At 43.1% G+C, this 14316-nt stretch overlaps 4 protein-coding genes across 4 annotated transcripts; 1 reads left to right on the top strand and 3 right to left on the bottom strand.

Annotated features, from left to right (window-relative positions):
• Window positions 1-2224: 2224 nt before the first annotated feature.
• EAE97_003711 (uncharacterized protein) lies at window positions 2225-3517 on the top strand (the record flags this gene model as incomplete). The annotated part of the gene is made up of 4 exons (XM_038874223.1): window positions 2225-2254; window positions 2369-2483; window positions 2606-3165; window positions 3218-3517. 4 exons carry the CDS (start codon window positions 2225-2227, stop codon window positions 3515-3517), a joined length of 1005 nt encoding a protein of 334 aa, XP_038734832.1.
• A 1466-nt stretch (window positions 3518-4983) lies between these two features.
• On the bottom strand, window positions 4984-6527 carry EAE97_003710 (uncharacterized protein; the record flags this gene model as incomplete). Its single annotated transcript, XM_038874222.1, has 2 exons — window positions 4984-6190; window positions 6250-6527. The coding sequence occupies 2 exons, from the start codon at window positions 6525-6527 to the stop codon at window positions 4984-4986; spliced, it is 1485 nt and encodes a 494-aa protein (XP_038734831.1).
• Window positions 6528-8262: 1735 nt separating this feature from the next.
• EAE97_003709 (uncharacterized protein) lies at window positions 8263-9550 on the bottom strand (the record flags this gene model as incomplete). Its single annotated transcript, XM_038874221.1, has 4 exons — window positions 8263-8800; window positions 8951-9118; window positions 9178-9261; window positions 9315-9550. The coding sequence occupies 4 exons, from the start codon at window positions 9548-9550 to the stop codon at window positions 8263-8265; spliced, it is 1026 nt and encodes a 341-aa protein (XP_038734830.1).
• Window positions 9551-10756: 1206 nt separating this feature from the next.
• On the bottom strand, window positions 10757-12088 carry EAE97_003708 (uncharacterized protein; the record flags this gene model as incomplete). The annotated part of the gene is made up of 1 exon (XM_038874220.1): window positions 10757-12088. The coding sequence occupies one exon, from the start codon at window positions 12086-12088 to the stop codon at window positions 10757-10759; it is 1332 nt and encodes a 443-aa protein (XP_038734829.1).
• Between the last annotated feature and the right edge of the window lie 2228 nt (window positions 12089-14316).

Genomic DNA, 14316 nt, shown 5'->3' with positions numbered 1-14316 from the left:
TTGTAGTAATAAATGGTTGGGTTGTGCTGGATTTCATTAATTCCACCACGTTGTTCCAGCTTATCATTGGAGGTTGATGGATATCTTTTGAACCAATCTCAGGATGGAAGCGACTGAAACCCAGGCAGCTGCAAGGACAGTTTGAACTATAGTTGGTATCCAATAGTAGATCAAGAATCCCTTCCCTAGTTCGATATCTCGGTACGTTTCGTTCGTTTTCAGACCTATGTAACGATAAGATAAGATATCATACATTGTAAGATACATTTCTTGTTTTTACCTACCTAGTATAAGTACCGTACCTGGGTAGAAGGGCAGCTCGGTAGATAAGTAATCTTGGAAGAATTGAACTGCAGAATGCAAAGGGAATACCACCTGATATAGCTACCTACCTACCTGCCTGTACCTAGTACTAGTACCTGGTACGTCCATGGTGAGATGAACGAAACTAGACTTTTGGACATGCAGTACCTTATGGCGAAGATGAAGAAAGGAAGGAAGACTTCGAAAATGGGTGAAGGGCACCCGGGCAATTGCTTGATACCGATATCTACCTACCTACCTAGGTAAAGAAAACACACCCGCGACCGTCCAAATAGATAAGAGTTCCAGAGAAATTAGCCACTTTAGAGTTATTAGCCACTTTAGCCACTTGAGGTATCCACTTGAAACTTTTTCATACCTCCAGGGCTATCTCAGAATTCAGAATTCAGAATTCAGAATTGAGAATTGAGAATTGAGAATTGAGAATTGAGAATTGAGAATTGAGAATTGAGAATTGAGAATTGAGAATTGAGAATTGGAAATTTAGAATCCTTTTCTTATTTCTCACCTCACTTCAGCTACTATGGATGTATTATAATGTATGGTAGGGTACCTATATCTCTTAGAGATCTTCCTACCCAAGTAGGTACCTCCTAGGTACTCGGATACAATTCTCCAGCCACCTTTACTCCTTTTTGAACTCTTCACTCCTCTCCTCTCCTCTCCTCTCCTTCACTTCAACCATGCATCCTTTCTACTTCCTCCCGTTCTCCTGTTCTCCTGTTCTCCTGTTCTTTTCATCCTAACATCTTGCATGGCACAGCGCATTAGCTGGTATCAATACATCCAGTTAAAAGTGCTCATTCATTTTCCTCTAATGGGACTTGCATATGCACAACATAATCCCCTCCCATGTTGTTTATTCTCTTCCTAAAACAACCTAGGAAAAATACGCAAATCTGTCAAGAAATGAAAGAGAAGAAAGGCAAGGAAAAGAAACTTATCCTTACGTCGTCTTTTGTCTACCTCTCTCTCTCTCTTTTGTCTGGTCTGGGCTCACTCCTGCCTCTATATACTCTTTACTCTGTGCTCTGTACTCTATGCTCTGTGCTCTGTACTCTCTACTCTGTACTCTCTACTCTCTACTCTCTACTCTCTACTCTCTACTCTCTACTCTCTACTCTCTACTCTCTACTCTCTACTCTCTATTCTCGTCTACATTCATTCATTGTACATCCATCTACTGGGAATCCTCCAGATGAAATCGAAATTTAATCAATCTTTATTTACCCTTGTTACGGCTAACAGCCGTTTGTACAATATCTACCAAGGTACATACATACACCTGTACAGACAGATACAGATACAGATACAGCTACAGCTACAGATACATCTTGTTGTGTGAATAGTGGCGGTCTCGTTGATGGTTGTCATTGCTGCAAACCAAAAACAACCCCCAAAACTCAAAACTCAAAACTCAAAACTCAAAACAATTTATCCTTTCTTGCCTTTTCTTATTCTGCACGCGCTTCCTTCAACGACCTGCTCCTCCTCTTCAAGGTTCCTTCCAAAATACGCGGGTCGCGGGGTCTCTTATCGCTCTCGTTCGCTTTTCTACCTTTCATTTCTCAACTATACACTGATTTTGCTACACAATCTATAACCCTTGGAACTGTTCGATTCCTCTCAATTGCTCACCCTCATTCACTCTTTTCAGACTGGTGAATAAGGAGGATTCGTTCCCACCACAATAGTTCTCAATGTTCAATACTTATTAAATGACTTCTTGATCTATTTTATTTGTCAATTTTCTTTTGCACCTTCACTCGCTCAACACACCATCTTTTTTTTATTAATTCTTCTGGAGGCATCAACTGAACGTAATACTACCTGCACATCGATCATAAAATATAGCTTTTCAACCATTGTCTATACCTCACTTCTACCCCTCCCAACAATCATGGAGTTGCCATTCACAGAACAAGAACAGGTATGTTTGCGCATAAATCCAAATTGACCACTACAAGCTGAGATCAACGCAATCTTCACATCCGTATCGTTGCCAAGAGCGCCTTAGACTGACTTTCAATCGTCGTTACAATAGCGGTTCCTCCTTGCAGAGGTGATCAAGACAAGTTCCATTCCGCCAGAAAAGTTGTTGGCCATCCTGAATGAAAGCAACGTCAGCCCCAATTGGATGTTAATGCAGGTTCCCCAAGGTAAGCGCGTTTACCCCAGCTTGATCTCCAACTCTCAGACCCCATAATCCCGCGCGACATATATGAACAACTTACAAGCGCCGACACGCGTTGATGAAAAAAGTGTTAATTGGAGATTATAGGCCGAAACTTGGCATCTTGTATACAAACCTTTGATAGTATCGCTGGTCGAACTTACAATAGTTTGACACCGCAACTACCCTCCGCTTCATTATTTTCCAGTGACTCTCCTGGCTTCCAGACCAAACGCAAATCTGTTTCCGATCTTGAATTGACGGCTCCCGACTCTTCTCGAAAGCGACGAACTCCAGGCTTAGATGTTGCTTCTATCCAGCGCAACATTCAGCCCAAGCCGGCTGCGAATGGCTCGTCAAGTTCGTTCTCCCCGCAATTCGCAGGCCAAATACCGAAAAAGCGTGGTCGACCTTCTAAGACCGATCTCAAGATTCGACAGGCTGAAGAGATCGCGCGTGGAGAGCGAATAGATTCACTCGCAACTTCCAATGGGCCAATCGAGTCTCCCATTGCTAGGGGTGGAGATATCACCTTAGAAAGCATTTTGTCTTCTGCACCCGTGGCTATCCTAGCTCAAAAGTCTGAGCCAAGTGCAGTCAATTCTACTGGTGATAAATCGGATTCCAGTAGGAAGAGGCGTGGCCGACCAACCTCCAGGTCTTCAAATGTATGTTGACTTAAAGACGTGTGTGAATTACTGCGTGCTGACTCTTGTGAAGGTCCCTAGGACAGGCGAAGGCAGCTTCCCCATTTTCCCTGCCCAATTTCCGCAACAAATTCAGACACCGTCACAATTCGGATTGCATCAGACATTTGATAGATCTATGAGAGCCCAATTCCAACCAGAGTCTCGTGAAGCTCAAATTACTCGAGATAACCAAGGCCAAGGGACGCAACTTAACGCTCAGAGCAATGTCGACGGACGTCAAATGCATGCTAGTGGCGAAGCAAACAATAAGGAACAGCAGAAAATGCAATATCAAAGCACAGATATGGTGGGAAACCCAAAGGACAATTAAAGTTTTGACATTTAAGTTTGTCTCCGTCACACCTCTTAGCCAATTATCAGCGATCATTAAGCGTCCATCCTAGATATGTCAACACATACCAAACTTCTTTCACAAGAAATATCAATTCATATCTACCTCTTTCGATACTTTCACCCAACAAATCACGACATATTTCAGGTCCTATGATTCATATGAACGGCCTCTTTTTAGAGTTTATGCCCTTAACGAAGTCATACCTTTCGTTCTATGACATCTGCAGATGCCTTACGATCAAATGTAATGCTACTTATCCCAACGATTTTCCTTCTTTCTTTTTGATTCCTTTTCTTTATGCTACGATACCATGTTGTAATGACACTTGGAGCGGCAGCGCTGAAATTGTTCTCCTCATCGTTTTTCTGTTATTTGATAATACTTGCTACCGCGCGGTGATACATCAAGCCTATTCTTTATCTCTTTGCATCATAAGTTGGCGTTGAACTGTATGCTTGTGCATTGGAAATACATATTGGAGGGAAATGAGAAGATAAGCTCTAAGGATCTCTGAAATCTGAAGAATGGCGGAAAGTGTTGGCTAGGAGCAAACGAACATGCCACGGGGCCGAGGAATCACCAAGCTACAGTGCGAATAATGAAGAACGAACGGCCGTTATGTGTAAGATAGTTAACGAATGAATGTACTATATTTCCAATGTTTCGATGCTATTTGGGGCTTATTACTGTGTGTATATCATAGAGTATACCAATGCTTTGTACTAGTGATATCGATATTCGTATGGCGTGTCTAATTCGGTACACTGTGATAATACCTACCTATCTTTCATAGCTGATTCCATCACTGTATTCTCACAAAACCGGCCATGCTCGCCCTCATATTGACTCCTGTATATACAGAAAGATTCTCATATCATCCCTCCTCTTTTCCCCATCATCTCTCACTACCATTTAAGCATGTTGATCATTGATACTCGTCAAAAACGAACATGATAAATAGATATATTTGAGTATAAATCTCTTTCTGAACTCATCCGCTAGGTAACCCTAACTCACCATTTGCTTGCCATCCTTTGATTTCATTTACTATTCGCATCACACCATATACACGAAATCCATTTTCACATCTTCACATCTTCACATAGACCAAACAAATTGAGCGAGGGCGAAATTTCGTCCCTCGTCATATCTCTGTATTCATTCTCATACTATTCTATCTAGATCATATGCATCTGCAAAAACCTGCGTGCTCATTTCATCTCATCTTCACCGCGCGATTAACGCAGTTGGTGATCCAACCTGAAAACTCCAAGCACATTTTACCCAGGCTAAGTTACATATCAATCCGTATCCAATGCAAAACCGAATTCCAAAAAAAAAAAAAATCAAAAACAATGTCGTAAGAAAGCAAAGTTCCTTTGATCGCTTAATGTGCTCAATTCCAAAGGGGAAGAAGTGAGACGGCGAGACCTAACGGAAAACTAGGATTTGAAAATTTTCTCAAGACCTTCCAACAAGATGTCGGCGTGGTGTTCTTGGAAAATTAACATGGGTCTGAGACGAACGGCTCGCTCGCCAGAGCCTCCAATGTTGATACCAACACTCTTAGCCTTCTTGAGGACCTCATCTCTGCGGTTACTGTCAAAGGCAAGGAAAGTTCCTTGTCCTTTGCCTCTCAAGTTTTGGATCTCTCCTGGATATTGCTTTGCAAGACGTTCGAGCTCTCCGTAGAGATACTCTCCAACCTTGGCGGTGTTGTTGACCAAATCCAAACGTTCGATTTCCTCAATGATGGCACGGAAGAGGATAGCACGAGCTGGATCTCCCATCCAGGTGTTGAACTGACGGTATGGCTTGTTGGGACGGAGCTCTGGGTTTCCGAAATAGTAACCGGCGGTTTGGGCCTTCTTGGAGAAGGTGACCATGTCGGGAGGGGTGTCGAGGTTCCAATGTTCGTGGGCCCAGAATTTACCGGTGGCGCCGACACCAGTTTGGACTTCGTCGACGATGAGGAGGACGTTGTGTTTCTTGGTAAGGGCTCTGAGACCGCGGAAGAAGGTGGGCGAGGCGTGGTTGTCTCCTCCTTCGGATTGAATGGGTTCGACTACGACAGCACAAGGTGGGAGGTGGTGAGTGGTGATGATACGTTCAACATCAGCAAGAGCTTCTTCCTCGATCTTCTGGTTCTCCACGACGTGATCCTCGAGTGGGTATTTGAGAAGAGGGAAAGTAGCTTGTGGCCAATCGAAAGCAGGAATGTCGAGCTTGTGGATTGGCTTACTGCGAGTGGTAGAAAGGGAACCGAAAAGACGTCCATGGAAGGCAGTCTTGAAAGACAAGATAGACAATTGAGGAGCACCTGGTGCTTGATTAAGCATAGATGAAGCAATATCTTCCTGTGAAAATTCCACATGTGCACCACCACGCTCTTGTTGTCGACGATACATAAATGCAGCCTTGTATGCAGTCTCATTGGCATCTGAACCCGCCATAGCAGTAAACACCTGGTCGAGACCCTTTGGTGCTACCTTTAAGATACCCGTCTTGATAATATCGGCCCAATCGTGCGAAGGGAAATTGCCAAGGGCAGGACGGTTGATGATGGCAGATGCCATTTGTTCGGATTGTGCGGCTTTGAGGAGATGAGGATTGCTGTAACCAACTGGAATGGATGCAATTTGAGCATAACTATTGTTCTGGCATCAGTATATTGTGGGAAATTATTAAAAGAGGACATGATAACGTACACATCCAACAAGACATTTCCATCTGGATCCGAGATGTAGTTACCCAAACTCTTTTGATAATTGGCAAGCATGTTCAGACTTCTAGTATCAAACACTTTGTCCAATTCTGCAATTGCCTTTTGGGATTCTGGACCTGGAATGGCAGTTTTGACATGTGGTCTCTCTGGTTCGCCAGTGAAGAATGGTTTGACGCTCGTAGTGGCGTATGTTCGTAAAGCTCGTGGAAGGGCCCTTGAAGCCATTGGAGGCAATCGGGCGGCAGCTCTTAGAGAAGCCATTGTTTGTGCGATGGTGAGAAAGAGGGGAGATTGGCGAGAGAGAAGAAAAACAAGGAATAGAAAGAAGAAAGGGAGAGGAGGAGAATAGAAAATAAATGACAGCCAGAGAAGGAGATTTATATCTTTTGTAGTACGAGTATTTCTTACCTAGCTCGCTCCTCTCCTCTCCTCTCCTCGCCGCTGCAGGTGAGTGGGGTCAGGAATGAATTTCGGTTTGTTTTATAACCTTGCTAACCTTGCTGGACTTATCTTATCCGACTTATCGTGGATTGTGAGTGATTCGTGACGTGAAACTGTAACTAAAACCGGGGATTGTAAGGATTGGAAAGAGGGGCTCGAGAGAGGAAGCCCAGGAGGGAGATCCCCAGTGGTGGCTAATATGTGTGTATCGATTGAAATTACATAAGAGAAGAGTAAGTGAATTGATGGAAGAGCAATGATTGGCTTGATAATCATTCACATTCGAGGTTTGACTAACTCCAATGAGTACAGAGTATGCGATGCGATACTTTCTGAAGGCGACAGACAACAAAAAGAGCTACTACGACGACGACGACAATATATGTAGCTTCGGATTTAATACTCAGCACTCAGTAATTATTAGCACTTAATGCACCATTCTACTTTTCACCTAGGATTTTACATATGACCTACTTACCTTACCGTCCTTGTCAATGAGGGCCAAAATCCAATATCCAATATCAATCAATCAATAATTTTTCCTAATAGAGCTCGGCGAGTCAGCCAATATATCAGCCCTGGTATCAACCCATTTAAGCTTTTTAAGGGTCAAAGACCACTTTGATTGGGGAATCCGTAAGATAACATCAACATCAACATCAACATCAACATCCATCTATTACTAAATTCAATTGGGAAAGTCCATCCCAATCATTGTTAGCCAATCGATACGAGTATACTTGACCAGATTAGCTATCCTCTTCATTCCACCAGTTTTCACCATTGTTCTTCTCTCTTTGCCTCTCTTCGATCTCTCCCATAATTATGCGCGACGGTGAGCTTCAAAATCGCATTTCCTTGCCTCTGTCTTGTCTATTGTCTGTTATATCATTCTCTGCTCTCTTTTCTTATCTTGTGAGTTATCAATCTGGCGGTTAGAATCGGCTTTTCGCGGGAGATCATTTTGGTTTCTTTGCTTGAGGCTATTGAATGCCTTGCGCCAGAACATATCACAAAGTCAGAATGATAATGAATGGCCATGGTGATGGCCATGACAAAGATAGAGGAGAAATAATGTGACTGGTATTGATCACTTTGAAGATAAGGAAAGTCAAAAGAGAATCAATTGGTGATGTTCTGAAGTTCAAATATATTTGGGAGATGTAATGTCGAAGTTGAGTGACTTTGATTGTCAGAGGATGTTCCTCTATGGCATTTTTCGAAGCTAGACGAGCACATGAGAAGAATTTATTCTCGCTGGAAATTTCATTCAAACTGGAGATTACGGAGTTTGGATGTACAGTATATATATATATGACCGTTGAATGGTAACGTGGAGCAAATCGCTTCCGGCAAGTAAAGGGGATTTTTTAGCATTGTAAAACCTTTGTTTTCATTATTTTTCATTAAAAATCTTAGAGTCTGAAACATAGTGAGATACATGATAGGATTTTCTTCGTCCCTCATAGTTTTACGGGTTAATATATATCTCAAGTGGCGTTTGATGAGGGGTTCTTTTCGACAAACGGGGACAGTTGGTGAATTTTGGAGAGCATCATAGTACCCCGGCATCTCTTTGTCTTCGATCTACGCCTCGCGCAGATAACATCAATAGTTTATTCCCTGACATCTCCGCCTCCCTCCGACTCTCGCCCCCAAGCTCACTGATAACAACTGGCTCTACTGGCGATACCATCTCGGCCACCGGTGGTGCACAAGCCGGTCGTTCGCTGATATCATCAACTACTCCATTGACCTGGCACTCTGGCTTGTTACCCATACGTCTTGCTTCGAAAGCATATGATGGAGATTTCTCGCTGCCTCTAGCTGTTGAAATCCAGCTTGCATACGGGTTTGAGTCTGGGTTTGGAGAGGCGTAGGATGCTACTTGGATTTCTGGATTTGAGTTTAATGATGGCTGTCGTATATTGGTGGTTGAAGAAGATGAGCGCCGTCGCCAGAGAAGAAAGATTGTGAGTAGTGATACAACGAGTAGTGTCGCGCCTACTGCTATTCCAATGGCAACGCCTGTAGGAAGGGTATGATGGGTGGTTGCTACCACGGAGGATGATGTGGCAATAGCCAATGTGGCGCTGGTTGATGTTGATGTTGATGTTGACTTTGATGCTGATGCTGATGCTGATGCTGATGCTGATGCTGATGATGTTGTGCTTGTCGAGGTAGATGGCGCTGTACTTGTTTGTGGGGCCAGTGAGCTTATAGAAGATACGACAGTTACGTACTGCGTGGTCGTAGGCGATCCGGGGTTTGAGAATGAACCCCCCCAATAGTATGTATCAGTCAGGATTATGATGTCGCCAGGCGTCGTTACTTCGTTACAATATATCACCTGAAGTGCATCATATGCATCAAAAATATATGTGTTACAGTATGGCCAGGCGGCGTCAGTACTGGATCAACCCGTGTTAAAAGATTGCTCAATATTTACATAGGTAGTGTTGGAACTCACCAATAAGATGCACCAATTGATTCTAAGTAGGTCTGGTTCTCTGTATATGGATAGCAGGTAGTTGCCACATTGCAAGATTCTCCCCTTCAATGGTTTTAGCTTCTGACTTTCGTTCGAATGAGAGAGAGATAACCCACGGATAGCAGCACGTCGCGTAATTGCTAGTGGGACCAACACAAATAGCAGGCGAATTGCAAATATCGTTATTGCATGTTTGAGAATCGCGCTTTAAGGCTCGATTGAGATCATGTAGAGTAGCTTGCGCTGTAATCATGGGATAAATCTCATCCGTAGGCATAGGCATTTTCATCGGACTAGCAAGCAAGCCAAACAATAGTGTCGATAAAACAGCATTTCTCAGAAAGACAGCCATATTCAATTGCCCGTCACCTTGAACTCAATGAGAAAGTGCCAAGTGAGAATGATGTGGGATATCATGAAAGAAATGCGGACTCAAAGGCATAATAACAAAATACAAGGCTGAGTAGAACGTTCATTGTATCACAATAAAACGAGAACGACGAGGCGAATTTTCCTGCACTTGCCCGCTGACCCGTCTATCTTCCAAAATCGACTGGCTAAGATGACATAAAATGAAGTAGCTGTCTTCATGCAAAGGGAACCAGCTTTTCGAGCCGCAACTTTTGGCAAGGAGGGCTTAATGAAAATGCGTCGTCGTTATAATTCTTTGGTTAGCATATGGAAGTACACTGGCGCTCTTCGGGAACAGTCTGCAAAAGCCCGCAGATAATAGACGTGAAGAAGTGGTCCACCATGCTCCTAAATGTACACACTCAACTAACAGCCTGGTTTGGCGAATCATTTTGTGAGCGTGGTCCGGATATCGGTGTAAAGGAGATGACTTTGAAAGATACGGTGAATCGATCTCGAGTTGTCTCTCCGCAATCATTTTGGGGGGAGAGGGTAAAATGATGGGTATCATACATGTCAGGAACAGGATCTCGAAACTAGGTCACTTCTAACTACTTTAATATCCCGAAGAAGTTTAGTATTGTTGTGTGGCTCCAGGCCACTGGTTACTCGAGATTTGAGATTGATAATCCCTGATCAATGAATAATAAACAGATCACATAATGAATCTAACCTTGCTTCGTACTTGCCGTACCGCATACTGTCCAGAGATACGCATGCATATGATATCCCATGCTCCAGGTGGTATCAACTTTCTACCACGTCTCATTTTTAACATCGAGCCCTGACCCCAAAGTTGGAAGGGAGATGCGAGTTATAATGTCAACATTTGGAGGGTTCTAATTTATCAATATAATTGTCCGGAAGAAGTTGAATAAAAATAAGATGACCGAACTGCTTGTATCTACCAGAGATTTATCTTCGTTGTTGATGTTGATGTTTAGGACGACAAATGCGAACAAGTTCTCACAGCGTGGTTTCATACCAAGTTACAAATAATTTGGTAATGTATACTGAATATATTGCAAATATAAGTACAGATCGAGATAGGAGAAGATGTATGAAATAACCAGATTCAGTGAAATCAAAAACCAGCCTCAGCAATTGTCCCTTGTGAGTACGGATAGCAGTCAGACGGAGGTCTAGGTCATCCTCGATGCGGCCTATTCCGGTTATACTCCTCTTGCTCTTGCGCCTCTTGCTCAAGGAAAGCTTCAGCATCCTCACCTCTGATGTGCACGAAACTACCCCTTCCGTCAATGAAATCCCTTCCAAAGTAAGCAGCGTGCTGAGGATTAGCTCTCCAGTACTCATTCCTAATCTCTGGCATATTGTACGGCGCTTTTCCCAGCCCCCTAAAGACGCTCCACCTCCACAAATGTACTTCATTATACCGAACACCCGTATCCAATTTTACATTCAATCTTTGAATTGTTGCCATGTCACACAGCTCATCAACGACAAATTTGGTGCGAACCCATACTTTCGGTACAAATCCCGCAATCCCCCAGCTTACAAGCCCAATGGTCGGAACTCTCAGGTCCGCAATTCCTGCATTGGGATAGTCTATGAGAATGATATGATGAGGCCACAAACAGTTGTGCGCGAAACAGAACTCCGAAAGTCCGGATTCCAATCCTTTCGCTACCCAGCTGGCTTGTATGCCGGCCGGGTCGTAAGGACTTTTACCCACCTCGAATTGCGTCGGCAGATACTGATCGAATAGGCCTTTCCCTTCGATACTCCCAATTTTGTCTCCCTTTATCTTGGACAACTCGAAACAAAAATCTTTCACGGCGGTTATGACATTCTCTCTTTGTTGTGCCGAAAGCAGAGGCCATGCTTGCTCAAAATTCAAGCCATATATCTGACTTTCAAATGTAATGTGACGCTTCATCTGCACCTCATAGCGTATAACTTTTGGGATCTGAAATCTTGAAGGTGGGAGTTTTCCCTGAAGCCAGTTCAACGTTTTGGATTGGTGTGTGATGTCATGTTGTAAAATAATGAAAGCCATTTTCAAAACGCCGCCGTACCCAATACTCCATGCCGTCGAATCGTTCATCCAGGTACGCGCATCCAGAAGTGCTACCAGCGGAGTGTCACCCCCGGTTCGGAAACGTCTCGTTGAGCGTTTGTGGTAAGTAGCCTTGGGTGGAGGCATAGGAGCATCGGTAATATGATAGCTGGAATCGTCTTTTTCATCGTACCAATCTGCAGACGGAGATTGACCTTGGCTCCGGCGCAAGATGAGATTGCAGATTAGCCAGGAGTCCGGATCGTCGTCTATTTCTCTTATGCCCTCACTCATAGGCCAGCTACCATTTTGAATGCGCCATTTCGCTTCGTTTTCTTCATAGCTGTACATGCCATTGAGTTTGTGACAATCCCACCAATATCGCTTGATTTTGTCGAGCGGAGGATACCATTGGCTTTCTAACCAGGGGCTTTCCTCTTCCAAGGAGTCTATTGTTGTCATGTTTGATTGATAAAAATGGTAGATGATAAATCAAAGATGTATATACTTATGCTGGTACGTCTGTGAAAGCTTCAAGTGGGTGATAGTAGGATAGAAGAAATTATGAAAATTGCAAAGGTTTATATAAACATTCCCTGCAAGAATTCAAAGTAAGAAGGCTAATACAAATGCAGAACCAACATTCTATCAAAGCAAACACTCTACCGATGAAATGAAAGGGATTCGTGGGATAAAGACAACAAGGCGGGTAATGTCATTCGGAATCGCTTATAGGACTTGATGAATTTGACTAAATCTACAAAGAAACCTATTCAAACAAGGGCTACTCGACTCCCATTTAATAGCTACACGAATGGCGATTTTGACAACAGTCTATCACGAGAAAAGGAAAAATTTCAATTAAGAGTACAAAAAAATACAGCACGCCATTCATGAGGTATATCATCTAGCTCGAGGACGTTAAGAGTGGTAGGTCGTACAACTCAAAGCCGACAACGAATTTACAACGGGTTCCAAGGAAAATAACTTATCTTAATAAAAGATGGATTCCTCCATAACAAATACCATAACAAAAACCATAACTGATGGAGATTGTGGATCGAGATTGAAACTGAATTCGAGATCACATTGATTAACGTTCGATTGAATCACTTGTATAACATGTTGATCTAGTGATTTCCTTCATAGATGATAAATGCAATTTTGGATGGAGACAGCCAGACAAAGGCAATATTGAGCAACCCGATGACTGTCGATTTGGCCGAGATTACCTAGTTCTTTCATCACCTACGATCGACTAGACGTGACTGCCCTTTGATCGCGAAATCTAATCAGCAGGTAACTTGGGATCTCCTTTCCCGGAAGAATCCACTTGTACTTCGATAGAAACGTGGATATTTGGCATGGTGTGCCGCCATGGGACTATACAAAAAAGGAAGAAAAAATTGATTCTGCTTAGCCCAGATAGGTACACAAGGGAACTTTCAGACGCGGAAGTTGAATGTGAATTTGATAATTATTAAATTTCCAATAAGGTACATCCAACAACACAAAATATTGTAGCGAAAGGGAAACAAAGTAATTCGTGCAATTCATCAATTCCCAGGAACTCGTGAATTTCGCACTACATTTACAAATTCGTACACCACACCTTATGAAAACAATCTCTAAATTAACCCTACCGATTATCCTATCCATTGACCCCCCCAAAAAACATATACAAGCTCCCATGTAGACTGAATCTTCCACCCTCCCCCCCCATTCAAATCGTGTGCTACTAGCGACTTGCTTCCACAGAGTGATTTGATAACTGTAATTTTCGTTAGTATTCACCCCCCCCAAAAGATGTTTATATGCCACTATGTACCAAGCTGCAAGGACCTAGTGGCCCAGCCATCTATCGCATCTAATGCAATTGCCGCCAAGGCTTCTCCACCCCCTCTCAGAGCGCGAGTTGCTCCCACCAAGTAAGTAGAGTCCTAAGCCTCTCGTTAGTATTCAGATCTTCGTCACAGGATGTTTGTATGCTATATACTGAACTGTATAGCTAAAGCGACGTAGCAACTTATTGCACACGATGCCATCGTCATCGCGCAGCTGGCATCGCCGGGTATCGCTAGCGGAGTTGTTTGTTCCACACGTAGGACAGACGGAATTTAAGACTAGAACTTGAAACATATACACAGGGTATTGTAGGAATATGGTAGATAATATTTGAGATGAGATGTCTTTGTATGTAGCGTGTATGAGCAAGGTTGGGATGGGTTCAGCATGAAAGACACCTCCTAAAGTCTGGCGAAGCGTCTATATTACGCAATGGCAAAGATTATCGAAATGTACTTGATATGGATTTCCAAATGCTTTAGAAGATTGGGTCGGCAATGGAATTTACTGCATGGCATCATCTCAATTTAATGTAGCATTTTCTTTATGTCGTAATCTGAGGTTTCAATGAGCGAAATATGAACCATGATTATGGTCAAAAGACCACCTGAAGTGACTCCGGATTTCCTCAATCCAACATGCTCTGGATTTCGAACATGGATTCTCGCTTCGGCTTCATCGCTTCAACTTGAAAGGAATTTGATCGGATTTCGATCGAAACAGAATCCGTCATCTCATTGAGGAATATACACAGAACCGTGCGTCATATTTCAATCATTAGGGTTAAAACAATGTTTAACACTCGATGTAAAGGTTCGGTGAAACCATCTTTCATAGGGTTCAAG

This window comes from Botrytis byssoidea (assembly GCF_014898295.1).
Source record: "Botrytis byssoidea strain MUCL 94 chromosome Unknown BBYS_006, whole genome shotgun sequence".
Lineage (NCBI taxonomy): Eukaryota > Fungi > Ascomycota > Leotiomycetes > Helotiales > Sclerotiniaceae > Botrytis > Botrytis byssoidea.
The sequence above is the reverse complement of the archived record's forward strand: the minus strand, read 5'-3'. Positions and strand labels throughout refer to the sequence as shown.